This window comes from Xyrauchen texanus, chromosome 48, assembly GCF_025860055.1.
Source record: "Xyrauchen texanus isolate HMW12.3.18 chromosome 48, RBS_HiC_50CHRs, whole genome shotgun sequence".
Lineage (NCBI taxonomy): Eukaryota > Metazoa > Chordata > Actinopteri > Cypriniformes > Catostomidae > Xyrauchen > Xyrauchen texanus.
The window spans coordinates 24345297-24369557 of NC_068323.1; the positions used below are offsets into that span (position 1 = coordinate 24345297).

The 24261-nt window shown below is 42.7% G+C and overlaps 1 protein-coding gene across 2 annotated transcripts in view; it reads right to left on the bottom strand.

Annotated features, from left to right (window-relative positions):
• The window catches only part of LOC127639843 (TNF receptor-associated factor 5-like), a 32844-nt gene that overhangs the window by 6703 nt on the left and 1880 nt on the right, over positions 1 to 24261 (bottom strand). The window contains exons 2-9 of one of the 2 annotated variants that reach the window (XM_052122127.1): positions 18215 to 18438; positions 18020 to 18077; positions 17691 to 17792; positions 17378 to 17542; positions 17214 to 17291; positions 4731 to 4805; positions 4547 to 4639; positions 4329 to 4448 (exon numbers count right to left, since the gene is read on the bottom strand). In XM_052122127.1, the coding sequence (XP_051978087.1) occupies positions 4329 to 4448; positions 4547 to 4639; positions 4731 to 4805; positions 17214 to 17291; positions 17378 to 17542; positions 17691 to 17792; positions 18020 to 18077; positions 18215 to 18432 (909 nt within the window). In that variant the 5' untranslated portion in view covers positions 18433 to 18438. Of the gene's footprint in view, positions 1 to 4328; positions 4449 to 4546; positions 4640 to 4730; positions 4806 to 17213; positions 17292 to 17377; positions 17543 to 17690; positions 17793 to 18019; positions 18078 to 18214; positions 18451 to 24261 lie in introns of both variants that reach the window. The other variant, XM_052122126.1, reaches the window with a different exon arrangement.

The window sequence follows — 24261 nt, forward strand, 5'->3', positions numbered from 1 at the left end:
GGGCCGCAGACCAGGGACTCAATTTGGACGTTGCAGCAGGAGAAATTCAGCATCAACTGTCCAGCATGTCGGTGATGCTAACGAAGGTTGTGGTGGACTTGGAGGATCTTGCGGTATTATGTTGATTGATCACTTCCATGGAGACTAAATTCTCTGAGTTGGTTACAAGAATTGGGGACGTTGAGAAACAGATTGATTATCTGGAGTCATCGGAGATAGAATTAGCTGCTAACCCGCTAGTGACCAAAGTAGATTTGGAATGCATTTGGTAAAAGTTGGAAGACCTTGAGAATCGTAATCAACGAAACAACTTCAGAATTGTTGGAGTTCCTGAGCATGGTGAAATTCCAAGAAAAGCTCTTCCCGAGTATGCCCCTCATAACATGCCACAAGTTGGAAATCGAGCAAGCTCAAAGAGTTCCGGCTTGAATATCCACGGAAGGAGACAGGCCCCGATCAATTCTGGCCACATTTCTGAGATCATCCAATAAAGATCTTGTGTTACACAAGATAAGGAGTAAAGGAAGGCTTTCTTGTAAGAACCACAACATTTACTTTTTCCCAGATTTTCAGGAATTCAAGAAACCCTTACATCAATGGAAGGTTGCTTTTGCGCCGATGTTTCAGGCTAAATTTAGAATAGATATTAAGGATGGTCATAAAATATTTACATGCCCAAAGCAAGCATTGTCCTTCATAGAGACAATGGGGTGAGTAAGCCATTTTATGATTTTCATGTTGCTTCCAAGTGAGCTTGACTCACTTAACATAAGGAAGCTAGGTGCCTTTTTTTAATTTATTTTTTTGGTTCCGCCTAGAGACTGGAAATTGTTTTGTAGAATAACACCCCTTCAAGAAACTCTTACATCAATGGAAGGTTGCTTTCACACTGGTGTTCCCAGCCAAATTGAGAACAGATCCTAAGGATGGTCACAAAATATTTACATGCCCACAACAAGCGATGTCTTTCATAACATCAATGGACTGAGGAAGTCATGGTGTGTTTCTCACATTGCTTTCAAGTGAGCTTGACTCACTGAAAATTCACTTGACCATCCGATGAAATGGGGGTGCCTGTTTTGTTTCTTTTTGTGCTGGTTCCACCGAGCGGGTGGAGTTTACAATTTTTCATCAGTCCATAAGATTTATTCTAGAATAGATTTTTGTTTTGATACCTAAGTCCCTCATTTCATCTGTTGTTGATTGTTCAATTGGAAACATATTAGTCCCAGATCATGACCTGGTAAGTTTAGAGGTTTTGCCACATATAGAGAAAAATAAATCATAGAGTTGGCACTTTAATGTATCCCTTTTGCAAAATCCTGGTTTCCAACAAATGTTAAAGGCTGAGATCAATGTTTATATGGAGACCAACTGGTCCTCAGTATCCACTGTGGGCGTGGCTTGGGAGGCACTGAAGGCGGGTCTTAGGGCACAGATCATACAGTTTGCCTCATTCATCCACAGTACAAGAACTTGTGGAGTTGGAAGGGAAAATTAAAAGTCCAGAGGCAAAGCTGAAGCACCTAATGTCATCTGAAGGCCTCAGAGAATTGACTCAACTGAAATACAGATATAATACGATATGGAAGGTGGAGTTTTGGTTATTCAGAGCAAGACAGCCATACTTTGAGTTGGGGGACAAAGCAGGGAAGCTTTTGGCTCGATATATAAAGCAGAGAGAGTCTATTTCTACCATTCCCTCAGTTAAATCTGCTAGTGGTGAAATTTTTACCTCGGCCATTGATATTAATAATGCCTTTAAAGAATTCTATCTTGAGCTCTATAGTTCCACGTATTTGTCTACTGATTAAGATATTAGAAACTTTGTGGGACCATTAGAACTCCCTAAACTGATGGGAAAACTATTTTCTTGATTCAGAGATAACATTGGAGGAGCTTGGCAAGGTAATTAAGGCCTTGCCTACAGGCAAGGCTCCGGGGCCAGATGGCTTTGTCGCTGAGTTTTTTTTAGATCTTATGCTACAGAATAATTAAAGAATGGAAAGCTTCTGCCAACCATGCCACAAGCCTGGATCAGTCTGATTCTTAAAAAAGACAAAGATCCAAGTGAGTGTAAGAGTTATCATCCAATTTCCCTGATCCAGCTAGACATTAAAATATTGTCAAGTTATGACATCCCTTATACATGTAGATCAGGTGGGGTTTATTCGGGCCCGCAGCTCTTCTGAAAACATTAGGCGTTTCATCAATATCATGTGGTCAGTGGCAAATAATTAGAATTTGATCGTGGCCATCTCACTTGAAACCGAAAAGGTATCTGATATGGTATAATGGGATTATCTTTTTAAGATTTTGGAAATATACAGGAATACTTTTATTGGATGGATAAATTTACTTTATAGACACCAGGTAGGGGGTGGTATAAAAAAAATATTAATTTCAGATTATTTTACTCTGGATAGAGGCACTTGGCAGGGTTGCCCTCTTTCTCCATTATTGTTCTATCTTTCCCTGGAACCATTAGCAGCCTCAATAAGGAGGGAAGATGATTTTCCAGGCATGGTGGCGGGAGGTATGGCGCATAAGCTTTTGCTTTACGTAGATTATATTTTCTATAATAGATGAGTTCATTTTGATCACATAATAAAAAGGTTTTGGAGCGATGTGGGCAGGTGGGCTTCATAACATTTATCTATGATTGGGAAGGCTGATGTTATTAAAATGTATTGTATTCCAAAATTCAAATATCCTCTCTTATTTTTAGCAATTTGTTAACGGAGTAAAGTCCTTCATTTGGAATGGAAAGCATCCTAGATTACATTTTAATAAGTTACATAGGCCGATTGACAAAGGTGGGCTAGGCCTACACAAGATTTTGTTTTATTATCATGCATTCGGTCTCAGACATCTGGCTCATTGGTTTTCTTCCACCAGAGAGAGCCCCTCCCTGGTTTTGTATTGAACAGGATGCTCTTGCCCCTATTTTGCCATTGCAAAGCTTTTCTATTAAACTAACCGGAGAAGTTAAGTCACACCCTGTTATCTCGCATTTGCACTCTGTATGGACAAAAGTGTACAAGACAAGAGTGTTTAATTCGGACATTTATTTAAATATTTCCACAAGCATATGGCTGAACCCTAAATTATTTATTAATAAGTCCCCTTTCTGCTGGTCAGAGGGGATTGTGAGGGGGGTTACTACACACGATGACCTGTATGAGAGCGGAGTGTTGAGATCTTTTGAGAATTTGGTTAAACATTTTTTGATTCCCAGATCTCAGTTTTATAGGTATTTACAGAACCCCCACCCCCCACCCCCCCAAAAAAACCAGCAGATACTCTGGGAGTATCTAGTGATTACTGATTTTGGAAAAGGTCATGAGGCATCAGTGTATTAGTCCCTGTTAATTCTGAGTCTGGGGGATGGAGCTTCAACTTCTCACAAGAGATTATGGGAGAAAGATTTAAATTTGGTATTGGACACTCCGAGTGTGGGCTAGGATTCTAAATAATGTCAAGTCTGCATCTAGATATGCAAGGGTTTGCCTTATGCAATTTAAGATTTTACATAGATTCTATTGGACCTCCTATTGATTGTATAGGCTTGGTCTTAAAGTCACACCCTCCTGCTGGCGATGCCAGTCAGAAGTTGGAGACTCAACACATGTCTTTTTGGGGTTTGTTAAGATCCAAGAATTTTGGTTAAAGGTTCAGAGTTGTTTGTGAGACGTTTTGACTTTGTATTTTGGGCGATGGGGCAGTAATAAATTTAGGGGATAAACATATAAATAATTGTATTCTGACCAGTATCATGATTGGCAGACAAATTATTTTAAGGGGTTGGACGTCGGACGGAGCGCCATCATTTTCAGAGTGGTGTGTAGAGATGGGAAGGTTGGCAGCTTTCAAGGAGGTGGAAAATAGAACCCTCTATTGGATGCCAGGGAATGTCCCAAATATCAGTGGTTCTCAACATTTTTGACTCCAAGGCCCCCCACTGTCCAAGACAATATTTGACGACCCCCTCGCATGAAACTAGACGTGTCTGATTGAAATAATTAATCATGGATAATGTTTTATTCTAGAAGTTTCAGAAAGAGTCTTGAAGAATTTGTAGGCATACATCTTAAAGTGTTTTTTATCATTTTAATTAAGGTAAATTATTTTAATATTTCTTATTTTAAATTCATTTTAAGTTAACTTGAGGCTCCCTTGGAAGTGTATTGAGGCCCCCTTGTGGAACCTGGCCCCCTGGTTGAGAATCACTGCCATATATGTCAATGGAAATGAGAACTGTCAAAAACATTTTAAGCAACCTCCTTTTGTGTTCAGTACTTTTTAGAAATGACAGGGGCTAAATTCACCTGTAAGGAAGTCAGTGTGCTGTCACACAAGGTGATGTCTCTGTCCAAACTGTTGACCAAAAGACTCTTGTCCTTCAGTGCTCCCTGCTGGAACAGCATGTCCTGCTGCAACTGCTCCACCTACAAAAAAATAAGACGTTTAAATTACACAGAATGCTTTTTAATTGACATAATTTTATTTCATTTACATAGTGTCACTGATTTAAACAGCTTTATACCTGTTTCTCAAGTTTGGAGTTACTTTCCAGAACGAGCCTTACGTGGGAACTGAACTCTGTGTTTTCATGATCTAGAACCTTCCATCTTTTGTCCTGGAGAAAGAGTTCAAAGAGTGAAATCTCCAAAACATGCACATTTATTCAGCATGCTTAATTTTAACAGCAAGCTTGTAAAACTTCTTACTCTGACAGTGCAGCCATAGTTTTTATAAATGCAGTCTGTCTCCACTTCAGAACACTCGTCAGCATGCACCTGCAGCTGTAGGGGAACAACATGCATGTAATGAGCACATGACAGTATCTTAAGACTGATCGTCAGCTTTTAATGCATGAACATTATTGTAATAGAGTATGAAATAATCAAAGAAGGAAAGCAGGGGGTGTAGGAATAATCTGAAAACTTCAAATTGGCTCATGAATATTAATTAGGAAATAATTAGTTATTAATTAGGTAATAATATATATTTTGATTTACTGATCAATTATACCAAGGCTTCTTCTGGTAACCAACATTCTGCAAAACGTCTTGTGAGATTTACATGCAACAATTTTTCTATTTTTTTTTGGAGTAGAGGTCTGCTGGGTTTCAGTCCGGATTTGGTATGACTTTGGGTTCGTGTCAGGTTTGGGTTTGTAATTAGTAAAAAAATAAATGGGACAGAACACCCATATTGTTTAGACAGAGTGTTAAGTTAAAAAGAACTTTAATTCACCTCCTTTCTGTTTCATTCATTGTGCTGCATCTAGTTCTCTTACGAGAGGTTCTCTCGTATTGCGTAAGCTAGCTTACGCTACGGGAAAGATTCATCTTTTCTGAGATATTGAAGCCAAAAAATTATCCTTAATTTTTGTATCCATTGTCAACGCAGTGCGGCAGCTGCAGACCTTGAGCGGGCTAGCTAGCGAGCTCATAGGTTGCTCTGCGGCAACTGCTGCAGCCTATAGACGAGCTTGGGCGAACTCAAGCATCCAATGAGAGGCGTCCGCCACACTGCAACAAAGCCCGCCAAAATGGGCGTGACTAGAGTGCATATAAGCGTAGTTCGTGAGGCTGGAACCCTGATTTTCATCTCTTCAGCGAAGCTCTTCGCATCTCTGAACTGGAAGCCGCGTCGCTCGAGGGGCATCAAGCAAGCGTGGACAGCGCCGAAGAAGCCGGCCGTCTTCGCCACCTTCAGCCGTCCTGCGAAGCTACGCCATCCGGCGACGTATCCTTTTAAAGCAAGCTAGTTCTTATGAACTTCACAAAAGAGTACGAAGCGTCTTTTTAAAGATGCCTCGCTCCACTTGCGCCTCATTACGCCCCTCTCAGCACCGGAGACTGCCACGCCATCTGGCGCTCTCTGCCTGGGACTGGGGCATGCAGAGCTCGCCTCGCTGAAGGCGGATGCGATCTCTGCGAGGAGCTTCGATGTCGACCCTGCGGGCTCGACTCAGCGCTCAGGACCGAGCCGCCGCGCGCCTTCCATTCAGCCGCGCGAGTAAAAGCGCCGCCTCAAAGGCTGCCGGAACCAGTGGTAGAAGCGATTGCCTCGCCGGAGCCCCTCCTCGAGCATCGCCTTCACCCTCCCGCCCACTCGGACGCCAGCGAGTTGCCGCCAGCCGTCTGCTCTGCTGCCATCTCGGACTAAGAAGCGGAGGATAAGGGCTGTTCCATCATGGCTTCGGACAGCCAGGAGTGGTCAGGCTCACACGCCTCCTCCTCGCCCGGAATCCAGCAGGACCCGCGCCGAGTCGAGGGGAACTAACGCCTCCTCACACAGGTTGTCGACCGCCTCGGGCTCGAGTGGTCACCGCCCCTGAACAGGCTCCCAACAGACTCCACGCCGCACCTTTGCCCGCCCTCGCGAGATGGCGGTCTAGCTGGTGCTCCCGCCTAAGGCCTGCAGAACTACTTCCGCCTGTGTTGGCCGCGCCTATACCGCCGCCGCCAAGCCGCATCTGCTCTGCATTCCATGGCCGCCTTACAGACAGAGGCTGTTTCAGATCTGACTAGCCGACTTGGGAGAAGCTGAACGCACTACGCCGCTCTCTCTGTCCGGTCTCTTCGGTTCCGCGGTGAGTGGCATTGTTGACCGCTTCTCAAAGCCCAAGCCATGAATCTCTTTCTGCCTCGTCCGCTAGCTCCTCTGCAGGCCGCCCACGTGACCAGCCTCCTGCACGAGCCTCTTCACAGCGCTCAGCTCAACAAGCCAGACTTCTCAGCGTCGACAGGGCGGCTCGATCGCGCTCAGACAGCCGCCTCCTGCGGGCCTCGGCCTAAGATTGTACTGAAACCTGAGCAACCGAAGTCCTCCTAGCGTTGTTGAGAAAACGACGGCTCAGTCCCGCCACGGCCGGACCACCGTCAAAGCTTCGCCCCCTGTCAGTCCCCTTCTCTCAGGCTACTGCAGTGGTGGATTCAGCAGCCAACAAGCCGGTGATACTACCCGTTTGCCTGCAATCAAACGCCATTTTCACGGCGACCCAAAGAAATCTTGTAAAGAGTAAACATGCCTTATGTGTAGAAATTGTGCCCACAATCCAGTGCTCACCCCTACACACAAGCATTACACATCCCGTGTCCCTATCAGAGCACACTCACATAAGCGGTTACGACCGCTCGAGTGTTAGAGTTAATAAACGCCCCACAAGCCCGCACGCCGCCTCTCCTCTGCCCGCTCTGTCACACGGCCAGCTGTATGTAAGTCCCGTACGCCCCTGTCAGTCCCCTTCTCTCAGGCTACTGCAGTGGTGGATTCAGCAGCCAACAAGCCGGTGATATTACCCGCTTGCCTGCACTCAAACGGCGCTTCCACGGCGACTCAAAATAAAGCCTTATGTGTAGAAAATGTGCCCACGATTCAGTGCTCACCCCTACACACAAGCATTACACGCCCCGTGTCCCTATCAGAGCACACTCACATAAAGCGGTTACGACCCGCCGAGTGTTAGGGTTAATAAACGCACCCACTAATCCGCGCGCGCTCCATTCTCTGGCCGCTCTGTCACACGACCAGCCTTATGTGTAGAAAAGGTGCCCACAATCTAGTGTTCAGCTCTACACACAAGCATTACACGCTCCGTGTCCCCATCAGAGCACACTCAAAAGCCGTTACTGAACCACTCGAGTGTTAGAGTCAATAAATGCGCCACGAATACGCGCGCGTGCCCATTCTCTGCCCGCTCTGTCACACGGCCAGCAAACACTTCTCTGTATGTAAGTCCTGTGCCCGTGGCTATGCTTGCGCATCACTTAACAGACGTGACTCTTTCCCCATTCACCTCAATCGGAAGTCACTCACAGAACAGCCTGTCCATGCTGTCTGCGAGCAGTCCAGCATAAGCACAGTAAGCGCTCACACATTCTGTTCAGCGCTGTGTGCGGCAATCAGAGCGATTTGGCCATTCACCCTCTAACATTACGCTTCAAAGCGTGGGAAGATATTCCAGGGATATCCGAATGGGTGTTAAGCACAATAAAACAGGGCTATTTGCTACAGTTCGATCGCCGTCCTCCTTGCTTCAGAGCTGGCTCGAAACTACTTTGAACACGGAAGCAGCGTGCATGCTTCATTCAGAAATAGCAAACCTTCTGTGCAAAAGGGCCATAGAGAGAGTGCCGCCTCCCTGAGCGAAGTCGGGGTTTTACAGCCGTTATTTTCTTGTCCCCAAGAAAGACGGCGGCCTCAGACCAATATTAGATCTCAGGGTTTTGAACAAAGCGCTTGCAAAAAGACCGTTCAAAATGCTTACAACCAGCAAACTCCTCGCGCATGATGCGCCAGGGGACTGGTTTATTTCTCTCGATCTGAAAAATGCATACTTTCAGATTCAGATAAATCCCCGTCACAGGCCATTCTTGAGATTCGCCTTCGACGGCCAGGTTTATCAATACACCGTCCTTCCGTTCAGCCTGTCCTTAGCACCCCGTACTTTCACGAAGTGCATGGACGCGGCGCTCGCACCCCTGCGGAGTCAGGGTTTGCGAATTCTGAACTATTGCGCCGGGTTGGGGCGCGGTCTGCGAGGGCTCTCCGGTTTTCGGCCTATGGTCAGTTCAGGAAAAGCTCCTTCACATAAATTGTCTGGAAATGATAGCGGTCGAGTACGCGCTCATGCGCTTTCTCCCGGTCATTCAGGGTCACCACATCCTGGTCCGTTCGGACAACAGATCTGTGGAATCCTACCTAAACCATCAGGGCGGTGTCAGATCCAGGAACCTCTTCCATCTGACGAAACGCATACTGAGTTGGTCCCAGTGCCACCTGCGCCGCTGAGGGCGACGCGACGTGCCAGACCACCTGAACGACGGCCCGGACAGACTGTCCAGAGACAATATTCCCCAGGGGAATGGTCCCTGCACGCTCAAACAGTCCAGACGTTATGGCACCTATTCGGCAGAGCGGAGATAGACCTCTTTGCGTCCAAAGAGAACTCTCACTGCCCAATATTTTTCTCAAAGCGAGGACGCCGCTGGCCCAGGACTGGCCCAGGCGCTCGCTTACGCCTTCCCTCCCATCTCGCTATTGCCACAGGTAATGCAGAGGATCAGGGAAACGCGTCACTCGGTGCTCCTCATAGCCCCGCGTTGGGAGAATCAGACATGGTTCCCGGAGCTTACGCAGCTGTCACTGACAGCGCGTGGCCCATCCCAGTGAGAGCAGATTTCCTCTCTCAAGCTCGCGGCACAATTTGGCATCCCCACCCAGAGCTGGCGCTGCATGCGTAGGTGATCAACGACTACCCGTCGCTCTGCCAGAAGGAGTAATAAACACCATCATACACGCTAGAGCCCCTTCCACGAGAAGACTCTATGCGTCAAAATGGTCTGTGTTCTCAAAATGGTGCACCGACCGAGACCTGGACCCGCGGACATGTGGGGTGTCGTCGCTGCTCGTATTTCTACAAGAGCTGCTGGATAAGGGCAGATCCCCATCCACGCTCAAAGTGTATGTGGCGGCCGTTGCCGTTCCAGCCTACGAACTACGCTTATATGCACTCTAGTCACGCCCATTTTGGCGGGCTTTGTTGCAGTAAGCGCGCGGACGCCTCTCATTGGATGCGAGTTCGCCCAAGCTCGTCTACAGGCTGCAGCAGTTGCCGCAGAGCAACCTATGAGCTCGCTAGCTAGCCCGCTCAAGGTCTGCAGCTGCCGCACTGCGTTGACAATGGATACAAAAATTAAGGATCATTTTTTGGTTTCAATATCTCAGAAAAGATGAATCTTTCCCGTAGCGTAAGCTAGCTTACGCAATACTCGTTCCCTCATCTAGAGAGAACCGAGGTTATGTTAGGTAACTGATACGTTTTATTTAGTGCAGGTACCACAGAGATTTTCATATTTGAGGAAGTTTTGAAGATGTAACTGCTACACATGATTCCAGATTGTTCTGCACCCAGCCATTTCTTTAGCGCCTGATAAACCATAACCAATGTTTTTTCTTCTCTGGTGCGCCGTGCCTTGTTAAAATTCTCTCATTAGTTACTCACCCTCGTGATATCCCAGGTGTGTATGACTTTCTTTTTTCACTAGAACAATAGAAAAATGTCCTAGCTCACTAGCATTGGATTATAGTTAAGAAGTACTTAAATATTTATCTTTATCACAACAAAACAATCGTATCACTTTAGAAGACACATTTAACAGCTGGAGTTGCATCGATGATGTTTATGCTGACTGTCTGTGATTTTTGGACCTTAAAAAGAGAAATCACCATCCACTTGCATTTTAAGGACCTACTGAGCTAAGACATTTTTCTTCTATGAGTTCTGGTGAAGAGTCATACAAAGTTATACACACCTGGGATATCTTGAGGGTCTATGGATTGTAAATTCATGACTAATGTCTTTGAAGCATAAAAGCATGTTGAATTGCTCTAATCGAAGCATTGAATATGTATTTTGGAACTGATTTAATTATTAAAAATTCAACAATAAATATTCAACTTCCAAATTAGTTAATTTCCAAATTATTCCATTTATTTGAAAATACCATCTAGAGGGGGGGCCTGTGTAGCACAGCAAGTGACTCCAGTCAGGCTTCCTATGAAACCAATTTGCCCGATTGCTAAAGTGGGTAGAGCCATGTTAGGTTTTTCAATTTGAAAAGAAATGAGCAGAAACAATAAAATAAAATATTACAATAAAAATAATAAATGAATGAAAAATGAATAAGGCCTAAATCAATAAACAATAGGCCTATCTTTGTGCATTAGTTGGTACAAAGTGGCCGCATGATACAGTATTAAATTCAGAAGGAATGTAGTCGATGTTATACTGTATCTATGGGGAAATTGTCTATATTGGCGCGTCTTCCCACATTCTTTTCCTTTACAAATTCCTTCTCTATGCGCACATTGTTATGCATTGATGATCAGTTTGGGCGCAAAGCATAGATCTCCGCTTAATCAGTTAATGTTTGTACATTTACTCTATGTTAGTGCATCCACCGCAATATTGTTCACATGAAATAGAGAGAGCGCCCTTGGGTGTCAGAAAGGAAGAGGAGACAATGAGAAAAAACATTGACATTTTTCTGCTCTCTCTGATTTTATTTTGTCTATTCATCCATTTATATATGCATTTTATGCATTATTATTATTATTATTATTATTATTATTATTATTAACCTTGGTTGTCTTTCCCGAAGCACTAAGCAGGACATTAGCAGAAATGAAGTAGTACTTAATCTCTAAGGTTTGTATCCCAAAAGCATCGCTATCTAAGCAGTTCGTAAAAACGATCATAAATTAACACTCTTGAACTGCTCTTAAGTCCCTTAAGTGCATATTAAACGTATCTTTCTGGCATCTTTCACAGTTTATCAAAGACAAAGGGGCATTTAATAAGTTGTATTAATATATTTCGATAATCGGAAAGCCCTTGTAATCTATTTCAGAAGATAAAAAAGTGCTGAAAAATCACTATGAAATCTATAGGCAGTCTCCGCATTCTGCACATGCCACTTGATAGGTCTAAATTTACAAGACATGTAACACAGTATAATGTTATATTAGCCTTCTTTGATAAGCATCATTGTAATGGCAATAGAAAGATGACATGTTCTTATTAAACAGATTATTTAAGAAGACATGTAAGTAATGTGACCACACAGTATTCAATTGAATAAATATGCCTTAATAAATAATTAAAATAGGGAGAGTCACGTGGCGCCATGCAAGGGTCAGATGTGTGAACGACAAGCTCTGCGCACTTTGCTAGTCTTTAATACTTTTTGTATCATATTGATACACCCTGCTACATAACTGTTCTAAGAAGTCAAATTTCTTGGGCTCTGGAGATATTATAAGACACTTATGTGCTCAAGCTTATACCTCAGACAAAGCCGCAGATCAGGGACTCGGTTTGGACGGTGCGATGGGAGAAATTCAGCAGCAACTGTCCAGGATGTCGGTGATGCTGAAGAAGGTCGTAGTGGACCTGGAGGATCTTGCTGTTTAAATCGATCCATTACGGCGATGGAGGTAAAATTCTCTTGTTGGTTACAAGAATTGGGGGCGTCGAGATACGGATCGATTATCTGGAGTCATCAGAGAGGGAATTAGGTGCTAATCCACTAGTGACCAAAGTAGATTTGGCACACATTTGGGAAATATTGAAAGACTTTGAGAACTGTAATCGGTGAAAAGTTGAATTGTTGGAAATCCTGAGAATGTGGAAGGCCAAGATATGGTGAAATTCTTAGACGAGCTCTTCCCGAGTCTGCTTGACATAACTGGCCATAAAATGGAAATCGAGCGAGCTCACAGGGTCCCGGAGAACAGATCCACTGAGGGAGACAGACCCCGATCAATTCTGGCCAAATTTCTGAGATGATTTGATAAAGATCTTGTGTTACGCAAGGTGAGGAGTAAAGGGAATGCTTTCTTGGAAAACCACAGCATTTTCTTGATCCCAGACTTCCCAGAGAGAGACGTGATTGATTCAAGGAATGTAAGAAACTCTTACATCTATGGAAGGTCGCTTTTGCACTGATGTTTCCGGCCAAACAGAATAGATACTAAGGAGGACTCAAAATATTTACATGCCCACAGCAAGCATTGTCTTTCATAGAGACAATAGGTGAGTAAGCTATTTGAAGTTTCTCACGTTGCTCCCAAGTGAGCTTGTCTCAATAAACATACACTTGACTGTATGAGGAAGCTGGGCGCCTTTCTTATTTCTTTTTGTGCTGCTTCAGCCTAGAAGCTGGAGTTTGGAATAACACTCCATCTGCACAGTTGTGGATGAATCTGCTCATTCTTTGTGGTTATGCCTCCTATTGGCTGGAGTTTGTTTTGTGAAGTATTTTTTGCAGGACAATTGAAAGATTAGGTAATCTGCTGCACTCATGAACAGCCGGCTCGCTGAACATTCGCTTGACTGTCCGAAGAAATGGAAAGATTTTTTTTTATGCTGTTCCGCTAGCGGCTGGAGTTGTTTTTGCAGAGGAACACACCTTCGAAACAATTTTGTGTTCTTTGTGTTTATTCTGCCTATTGGCTGTAGTTTGTTTTATAGATAATTCTCTGTTTTGTAATTCTGTCTCACAAAATTTGTACAGAAACACTAGACTTGAGCAATCCAATGGCAAAGTTGTCGCAGTGATAACTATTTTAGTTTAGAGGGATGGATGCCGGTTAGTGCTGTTGTGCGTGGGATTAATGCGCATGTTTTTGTTTTTTCTGTTTGTTCGGTTTGGGGGAAAGTTCGGGGTTTGATTGTTGCACTAATGTGGAATGTGGTCTTTATAATTTTATTTTTGACACACAATACATTTTTTCTAACATGTCAAAATGTAAAATGTAAATATGAGTGGATTGTCTCCCTCCACATGGATAGTGAAGGGAAAAGAGGGAAAGTTATTTATTTTCTTAAACATAAGAAATATGATGTAGTGTCTCTTCAAGAAATTAATCTTTCCCCTCAGGAAGCTGAAAAATTTGGGAAGATATGGGGTGAGCATGTTTTCTTTAGTGCTGGCTCAATTAAGAGCAGGGGAGCCATTACACTGATAAATAAACATCTACAATTCAAATGTCTCAAACAGATTAATGATAAATTAGGAAGAGTCATTATAGTTTTAGCCGAAATTCAGGGGCAAAGGTTGATTTTTGGCTAATATTTACACACCTAACGCTGATGATCAGGCCTTTTTTATAGATCTTGAAGGGATGTTGCAAGCTGCTGGCACCCCTAATGATATAATATTGGGAGGAGACTTTAATCTTTTGATGAACTCAGTCCTTGATCATAGTGATGCAAAAGTGTGTAAGCCCCCTAGAGCAACATTGATTCACAGGATGTGTAAAAATCTTGGTATTACAGATATTTGAAAACTTTTAAACCCATCTGGGAGGGACTATACATTTTTTCATCAGTCCATATGATTTATTGTAGAATAGATTTTTTTTTATATATATATGTAAGTCCCTCATTTCATCTGTTGTTGATTGCTCAATTGGAAACATATTAGCCTCAGATCACGCCCTGGTGAGTTTATAGATGTTGCCACATACGGAGAAAAATAAATCATATAGTTGTTGCATTACTGCATCCCTTTTGCCAAATACTGATTTACAACAAATGTTAAAGGTTGAAATCAATGTTTATATGGAGACCAACTGGTCCTCAGTATCCTCTGTGGGCATGGCTTATGAGGCACTTTAGGCAGTTCTTAGGGCTTCAGATCATACAGTATGCCTCATTCATCAAAAAATCCAAAGCACGATTTGAACTCATGGAGTTGGAAGGGAATATTGAAAGTACAGAGGCAGAGCTGAAGTGCCGAATGTTGTCTGATGGCCTCAGAGAAATTACCTGACTGAAATACAGATATAATTTTTTGTCTATTCAGGGCAAGACAGTCATACTTTGAGTTAGCGGATAAAGCAGTGAATCTTTTGGCTAGATATATAAAACAGGGAGAGTCTTTTTCTACCATTACCTCAGTGAAATCTGCTGGTGGTGAAATATTTATTCAATCCATTGATATTAATAATGTTTTTAAAGAATTCTATCTTGATCTTTATAGTTCCACATCTTTGTCAACCGATGAAGATATTAGAAACTTTGTGGAATCATTAGAACTCCCTAAGCTGACGACTGAGCAAAAACATTCTCTTGATTCAGAGATAACCTTAATTACGGCCTTGTCTCCAGGCTCCAGGGCCAGATGGCTTTGCCGCTGAAATTTTAAGATCTTATGCAAAAGAACTGGCCCCCCTTTGTTAGAAGTTTATACGGAATCATTAAAGAATGGAAAGCATTCGCCAACCATGACACAAGCCCGGATTAGTCTGATTCTTAAAAAGAACAAAGATCCAAGCGAGTATAACAGTTAGCGTCCAATTTCCCTGATCCAGCTAGACATAAAAATATTTTCAAAAATTCTGTCTAGCCGCTTAAGTAAAGTTATGACATCTCTTATAGAGCCCTGCACGGGCCAAAAACTCCAGCCCTAGCCCGGCCCGCAGTGTTCAAGCCCTAGCCCGGCCCCAACATGACAACATCTGCAATTATTCAGCCCAAGCCCGATGCCAATATTTAAGCTCTCTGATGCGCGCTCTCTCTAATGCATGCTCTCTCTGATACACACAAACACAAATGCTAAGGGGTAAAGTTTTATAGGCCTCAAATATAAAGTGCCACCGGCAATCATGCCCACAAATATTATTACCGACTATCCATTACAGAGAAGCATAAGCATGCAGTAGATTATAGCCAAGCTACATGATCCAGCAGCAAATAAGTAAATAAAGATGTACGGCCTACCTTTATTTTATGTGAAGTAACTTTACAGAAACTGGAGAACAATGTTTCAAAGAACTCTTCGCCAACTGGCTAACGTAAAAAATAAACAATAATCTGTTGAACATTGTACAGGCTGAACTGTCACTGTTTATTGACGGTGTTGTGAAGAAAAAGAATTGCTTCCACCTTAAAGGCTTCAGAGCTGTTCTCCTCTCCTTCAGCGTCCTCCCTACTGTGCTGAAAACGCGTTCGCTGCTACTGCTGCTTGCTGGTATGCTCAACACATGACGGGCGAGTCTTGACAACAAAGGAAGGGTCTTCTCATGTTCACTCCACCAACCCAGCAAATCTCGGTCATGATATTCCGTGCTGGAGTTAAGGTTGAGGTATATGTGAACCTCATCCACAGCTGTGTCATCACCCTGGGCGACATTCCCCACTCCAGTTCTAAGTCTGACAGTGTTCTTTTTTATGCTGCCGGTGGCGGCGGGCAGCTAGCTGGCTCCTCAGTCCCATTTCCACCGGTTGCTTGATAGATTAAGATCCAACTCTTTGCATCTTGCAGGATGGTATCTCTCTCAGTAGCACAGAACATCCGCAACTGGTTGAATTTTGGCCACAGCAATATTGCCAGTTTATGGAGTGACCTTCTAGCCAATCCACTCCAAGTGGCGCTGTCGGATGGTGACTTGATAAGGCATGTCAGTGCTTATGAACAATTTTGAAAAACAATCTATCAAAATGTACATGGCTGTTCTCTCTACCTGTAGCTTTGGTCTTCAGGAGTAAACACCTGATTGCATTGCACCATCAACTGGTGAGAATAAATAGCATCAGATGGAGATTGTGCATCGGTACTTTGCTACTTTTCCTGCAGTTGCCTGATGTGGAAGGTTGAATTTCCAACTGAAATTGAACCACTGAATTTGAGGAACTGAATTTATGGTAAATGGTCTGCACTTATATAGAGCCTTTTTAACCTTAGCCGTATTTAAATCGCTTTGCACAAGCATCACATTCACCCATTCACACACATTCACACACCAATGATGGCAGATCTGCTATGCAAGTTGCTAGCCTGCCATTGGAAGCAACTTGGGATTCAGTGTCTTGCCCAAGGACACTTTGGTATGTGGAGTCATGTGGGCCGGAAATCAAACCACCAACCCAGCGATTAGTGGATAACCCACTCTACCACCTGAGCCACAGCCGCCCACAATGTGCCCAAATGTGTGGGGCCTCATACCGTCGGACCTCACCCCTTATCCTAACCCACAACTACCCCTGCCCAACAATACCCCTAAACTTATCCCAGCCCTATTACAATCTTACCCCAGCCCTAACCCTAACCCTGCCCCAACCCTATTCCTAATCTTGATTTGAGGGAGGGGTGGGTCATTCTGCCACAATACCATTAACCATAACACAACCCTACCACTAAACCTAACCCAATCCAAACCCTACACCAACTATACCAATAACGTTATCCCAGCCCAACGCCAATTCTTTCCCTAACCCTACCCTTAAACCCAACAATACCCCTAACCCTACCTCAACCCTAGTATTATGCCAATCCTACACATAAACCTGTCCCAACCCTACTCCTAAACCTTACCTAATACAAACCCTACACCAACAATACCCCTAACGTTATCCCAGCCCTATGCCAATCCTTCCCTTAACCCTACCCCAACATTAACCCTAACCATACCTCAATGCTACTAGTAACACTACACCAATCCAATCCTAACCTACCCTACCCTGATCCTTATCTTGATAATAGTAATTGTGGATTTTGAGAGAGTTTTGCAGAACAAGGTTTACCATCTAGACACAACAGGTGCCAGAAGCCTCTGAAATTCAAAGTTTCTGGAAGTGCAGAGGATATAATGGCTGCTACACCCCTGGAGAAAAGTATTTAGACATGCAATACCTTGTGCCTTTTGATCATCTGCTGACACTTGTTTGAACATGGGACTTCAACTTCTGGGCATGAGGTCTTCTGATGGTCCTGTTACAGTTTACAAGTAATATTTAAGGTAAATACACTTCAGATTACTTGATGCGCTATTGAGAATATCACGGAAAGTTTCTGACCAGCAGTTGAGATATGGTATAGGACTGCCTGCAGTGTTGGCAAGATTCCAATCTGAATGAACAGATATTCCTCTGATGTTCTGAAAGGTTTTTGCGTAATAACGTCTCAATACACCCTGGGTTAGAACATATAAGTTGTTCATACTGACAAGCTTTGAGATGATCCTGAGAAAAACAGAGTGAGAGAGAGAGTGCTGATATTACCCAGCTCTAAAAGAAATTGACATAGACTGCTAGTATATTTTTTCATCATCACTGTTCTCTAATACTTGGATTCAGTTTACAGCATATTGCGTACAATCTTTCTCCTTACCTGCAGATTGCATAGAGTAAACTTCTGTGTGCAGTCTGGGGCATTGGTGCAGTAGACTTCTAAGTTTAGCAGTTCCCTTTTACAGCATTTGTCTTGAAATATCTGCAAGCAGTAGAACATAATGGAAAATATTATACATATTCATGTCAAGTAAACATACAAATTTTTTGGCAAAACTTAATTTAATATTTACTTATTTTGATTTAGGGTTAAATATGACCAAGGCATTTTCTTGACAGGTTTCGTAAGAATCACCTGAATACTAATGAGATCACATTGAAAATAGAGCTAACAACTGCAGATAGTCATTTCAAATATGTTTATCTCACCTCCTCAGGTTTTATAGAAATGTTGTCTAAAGGACATTTTGAATTTCCCCCCTTGTCACTGAAATGATATACAAAGAGGTATATGTTTACATGTAATGCACTTTCTCATGACCTCCGAAAAACATGCTGATCTCTGCTGATGTTGTTTGAGAATTGTTTAATAAATTGAATTACTGAATTTATCATTTTTCTTACATGTATGTTCTGATGCAGTGGGCACAGAAGATGTGCCCGCAGCCAGTCTGGTGTGGGTTTAGGACAATCCCACTGCATGACGGACAAACAAACTGTTGCTCTAACTTCGCCACAAAGCGCAGCATACGATTGGTCAAAACTGACTCCAACTCCCATGACCTCTCAGGCTCAGAGTTCTGACGAATGAACCGAGGACACTCATTCTCCACTGCGGCCATGAAAACCTGGCAAGATGACTGCAAGGTAAGATTGAATGAAACATAATTTCAAAGAAAATTACATTGACAAATTGAATGCTGTTTGATTTGCCCACAACATAGTTTCTTTAGTTTTTTGCATTTAGCAGATGCTTTTATCCAAAATTACTTACAGTGCATTCAAGGAATACATTTAATCTGTATGTGTGATCCTGGGAATAGAACCCATGACCTTGGTGTTGCTAGTGCTTTACAAGTTGAGCTACAGGAACATCGTTACTAACCAGGGCTGCGTTTCCCAAAAGCATTGCAAGCTTAAGTTGATCATAGATACCATTGGTGCCAATGGTTTCTTCAATCTACTTAGGCTTACGATGCTTTTGGGAAATTAATTTGAGGGCTTTGTGAACTTCCTGAATATAATTTGCTTTAAGTCTGAGTTGCGTTCACTTACAACATGCATTCTGAAAGTGCTCCAGTTTCACTTTATCACATTTCCATATTTGGATGTAGAAAGACAACCACACAGAAACACAAAGGTTTTCCTTAATTTTATGTCAGGATTCAGGGATTAATCATACAGCATAAATACATTATTTGATGTAATAATTAGGGCTGTTGATTTAACGTGATAATTTAGTCCAATTACATAAAAATAATGTATTAATAACGTTAAAACAATTAATCATGTCTCCTGACCTGTACGTCACTTCAGTGATATAAGTAACAGGGGCAGTCAGCATGCCCTTAAACAAACTCACAAGCTGCACAGCCAAAAAATGAGTACCAGTCACACAGGACACATTCGTGACAGCTGGATGAAGCACAATAGAATGCAGGGATCTCAAGACACGATTTTCAGAACTTCAACTTTAAACTTGACATAGTGTCCAAAAAATATGCCATTTACGATGCTGAATATATCTGACTAATGGATATGTACACAGACCAAATAGTGCAGAAGAAACACAAGAACGCATGCTGTGAGAACAGGACAGATTGACCAGTATGATGCTAAATGTATTGCTGTCAACTATAGGCTTTATGTTCAATGATATGGGAATAAACAAACAATATATTTACTTCTAAAGCCCCCTGTTGTATTGTCTGGTAAATTCTTTACTGGTCTGTCACAATAACGCAAAATATTTTTTTATCTGATATATTACATATTGCAATGTTAGATTACAATCGACAGTCCTAATAATAATATATTTTATATATAATTTTTTGTAGCTATTTTAAATTAATATTAGTCAATATACAGTGCATCCGGATTCACAGCGCTTCACTTTTTCCACATTTTGTTATGTTACAGCCTTATTCAAAAATGTATTAAATTCATTATTTTCCTAAAAATTCTACAAACAATACCCCATAATGACAATGTGAAAGAAGTTTGTTTGAAATCTTTGCAAATTTATTAAAAATAAAAAACGAATAAGTATTCACAGCCTTTGCTCAATACTTTGTTGAAGCACTTTTGGCCCCTATTACAGCCTCAAATCATTTTGTGTATGATGCTACAAGCTTGGCACACCTATTTTTGGGCAGTTTCTCCCATTCTTTTTTGCAGGACCTCTCAAACTCCATCAGGTTGGATGAGGAGCGTCGGTGCACAGACATTTTCAGATCTCTCCAGAGATGTTCAAACATGTTCAAGTCTGGGCTCTGGCTGGACCACTCAAGGACATTCACAGATTTGTCTCGTAGACACTCCTTTGTTACCTTGGCTGTGTGCTTAGGGTCGTTGTCCTGTTGGAAGATGAACCTTCGCCCCAGTCTGAGGTCCAGAGTGCTCTGGAGCAGGTTTTCATCAAGGATGTCTCTGTACATTGCTGCATTCATCTTTCCTTCATTCCTGACTAGTCTCCCAGTTCCTGCCACTGAAAAACATCCCCACAGCATGATGCTGCCACCACCATGCTTCACTGTAGGTATGGTATTGGCCAGGTGATGAGTGGTGCCTGCTTTCCTCCAGACATGACACTTGCCATTCAGGCCAAAGAGTTCAATATTTGTTTCCTCAGGCCAGATAATTTTCAGGTGCCTTTTGGCAAACTCCATGTGCCTTTTACTGAGGATTGGCTTCTGTCTGGCCACTCTACCATACAGGTCTGATTGGTGGAGAGCTGCAGAGAAGTTTGTTCTTCTGGAAGGTTCTCCTCTCTCCACTGAGAAACACTGGAGCTCTGTCAGAGTGACCATCGGGTTCTTAGTCACCTCCCTGACTAAGGCCCTTCTCCCCCGATCGCTCAGTTTGGTAGGGAAGCCAGCTCTAGGAAGAGTCCTGGTGGTTCCAAACTTCTTCCATTTACGGATGATGGAGGCCACTGTGCTCTTTGGGACCTTCAATGCTGCAGAAATTGTTCTGTACTCTTCCTCAGATCTGTGCCTCGATACAATCCTGTCTTGCAGGTCTACAGACAATTCCTTGGTTTGTGCTCTGACATGTACTGTTAACTGGGGGACCTTATATAGACAGGTGTTTGTCTTTCCAAATCATGTGCAATCAACTGAATGTACCACAGGTGGACTCCAATCAAGTTTGTAGAAACATCTCAAGGATTATCAGTGGAAACAGGATGCACCTGAGCTCAATTTTGAGTGTCATGGCAAAGGCTGTGAATACTTATGTACATGTGATTTTTTTGGTTTTTATTTTTAATAAATTTGCAAAGATTTCAAACAAACTTTATTCAAGTTGTCATTATGGGGTATTGTTTGTAAAAGGTTGAGGAAAATAATTCATGTAATCAATTTTGGAATAAGGCTGTAACATAACAAAATGTGGAAAAAGTGAAGTGCTGTGAATACTTTCTGGATGCACTATATATTCAACAACTGCAATAATAAATCAATGTTAAATACAATATAATGTTCAAGTTGACCAGGTTCCAAATAACAGTGTTAAAGAAAAGTGGATTGAGTTTCCTCCACCCATTTCTCAGGTTGTCCCAAGTGCTATATGTTTCTCTCTCTGCCATGTGTTTCTCACAGGTGCGTCATCTCACAGGTGCGTTTTCAGTTTTATTGTTGTCTTGTTATACTTATTTTCCCTCTTGTGATTGTATTTGTTTGTATTTTGTTTTATTTGTTTTTGTTATTTCAATAAAACAGTTTTCATTGCTTTCCTGCATCTTGGGCCCTTCCTCTAAAACCTCCAGTCGCTAAGGAATTGGTCTCTCAGAACCTCATCCGTTTGCCTAACCCCCGGGTCTGCTTTCAGCACGGTCGACCCATCAACAATTATGCTGAGATGTTGGTCGTAGGTGGCAGTGGTTCCCTCTGCCGACCGCCAGAAGGCAGTGGCCGTTCATGCTGCCAACCGCAAGGAGATGGTGCCCGTTCTCGCTGCATTTTCCTTGCCCCTGTCAGCGCTTACTGCCACGGAGGCCATTCCCCTATGTCTGTCAGCTCTCACAGCCATAGAGGTTGTTTCCCCAGTTGCCAGTGCTCTCAACCACAGTGGTTGCCATACAGCCTGGCCAGTTCCCTTTGGCTGTTGAAAAGTCTGTCCAGTTCCCTGTGATCATCAAGTCTGTCCTCGATCTAATCCTGGAGCCGCCTGTCCATTTACCTGGGGCTGTCAATGAGTCCGCCCAGTTCCCTGAGTCTGTTCAGTTCCCTGAGACTGTCGACGAGCCTGTCCAGCTCCATGTGGCTGTCGACGAGTCTCCAGTTCCTTGAGTCTGTCCAGTTCTCTGTGGCTATCGACGAGTCTGTCCAGTTCCCTGAGGCCATTGATGAGCCTGTTCTGTTCCCTGTGGCCATCACTGAGCCTTTTCAAGCCCCTATTTCCAGTCAAGTCCTCTTGTCAAGTCAAGCTGGCCTGTCAAGTCATCATGTCCAGTCAAGCCATCCCTTCCAGTCAAGATGTCACTTCAAACCATCACACCTAATCAAGCCAACAAACAAAGTCAAGCAGCCAAGTTTAATCATGCCATTAAGCCAAGCCATTACATCAAGCCAAATCAAACCACCACTTTAAGTCAAACCGACACGTCAAGTCATGCCACCAAGTCATAATTTCAAGTCAAGTTGTCACTGTCACGCCAAGTCAAGTCATCTCACCTACACAGCCCCATCACCATTAATGGAGCACCGGTGGAGAGAGTCAGCAGTTTCATGTTCCTCTGTGTCCACATCACTGAGGAACTCACATGGTCCGTCCACACTGAGGCCGTTGTGAAGAAGGCTCACCAGCACCTCTTCTTCCTGAGACGGCTGAGAAAGTTTGGAATGAACCACCACATCCTCACATGGTTCTACACCAGTACTGTAGAGAGCATCCTGACTGGCTGCATCACCGCCTGGTACGGCAATAGCACCGCCCACAACCGCAAAGCACTGCAAAGGGTGGTGCGAACTGCCAGACACATCATCGGAGGTGAGCTTCCCTCCCTCCAGGATATATATAACAGGCGGTGTGTGAAAAAAGCTCGGAGGATCATCAGAGACTCCAGCCACCCGAGTCATGGTCTGTTCCCACTGCTTCCATCAGGCAGGCGGTATCGCAGCATCAGGATCCGCACCAGCCAACTACATGACAGCTTCTTCCCCCAAGCAATCAGACTTTTGAACATTTGATCTCTCAAGATCAATAATCAGGACTGCACTTTATTAATCTATTATCTCACACTGGACTGTCAAATATATTCTCCTCAATACTGTATATATATTTTTTATATGCTCTTTATTTTTATTGTATGTGTATTCTATATTGTGTGTATTGTTTACTGTACATTGTATATAATTATTGTGTTGTGTAAGTATGTGTACTTTTGATATGTAAATTGTGTTGTGTAAATATGTTGTTTATTGTAAATGGTATATGTCTCGTCACTGTCATGACTAAATGTTGTTGACACACAAGAATTTCACCTACTTTTGCACTTGTGTACATGGTAGTGTATCTCATCTCCCTTTACTATATGTATTCTCTCCTTTGTCTCGTCTTTCCTGTCAGATCATTGTGTTATGTTTCCAGTTCAGTCGTGTTGTTCCTGTCATTTCCAGTCATCCCCACTCGGTTTGTTTTTAGTTTTATAGTTGTTTTGTTATCCTTGTTTTTTGCTTGTGAGAGTTTTTTTATTTTATTTATTTATATATTTAATTATTTCAATAAAAACCTTTTCATTGCCTTCCTGCATCCTAGGCCATCTTGGCGTTATCCGTTATAAGCGTTGAACGGGGGGATGTTGGAGAGGTCGAGGAGACTGTTTGCACCACCTTTAGTGAGCCGCTGGCACCCCCCTTTACATGGCGCATTGCATACCTTGCATATATTGTTTTTGCACCTCTGGTAAGACACCTCTGACCATCTTCTCATGTCATTCACCCATGGGGTTATAGTTAAGGTAAGCAGATTTTTTTTAACTTAAAAAAGGGGGGAGGGGTGAAACAAAATTCACACACACACACGTGAAAGTGTAATTTTTTATTTTATATTCCGCTTACAAATATTTTAATCAGATTTAAACATCTAAAAATGTAGGGTGACAAATTAATTGTAAAAAGTACAATTGTAATTTTCTTTAATGTTGAACTTGCATGTGTAATATTATGAGCTATCACTGTTGGAAATTTCAGATCATCTACACATTTTAACACAAATTATTATCAAGTTGAAACCTAAAAATTAAACAGAATTAGACGAATAACAATTAAATGCTTTTATTATGAAAAAGTGATTTGTATCTGTATGTATGTGATCTGTCAGGTCCAATTTACCTCCGCGGTTGTTGAAAAATCGAACGTTTAAGAGTGACAGACAAAACACCTCACTAGCATTTGTCGAAAAGGGGTGCTGTTGACTCACACCATCAACTCTTGTTGAAAAAAACTTTC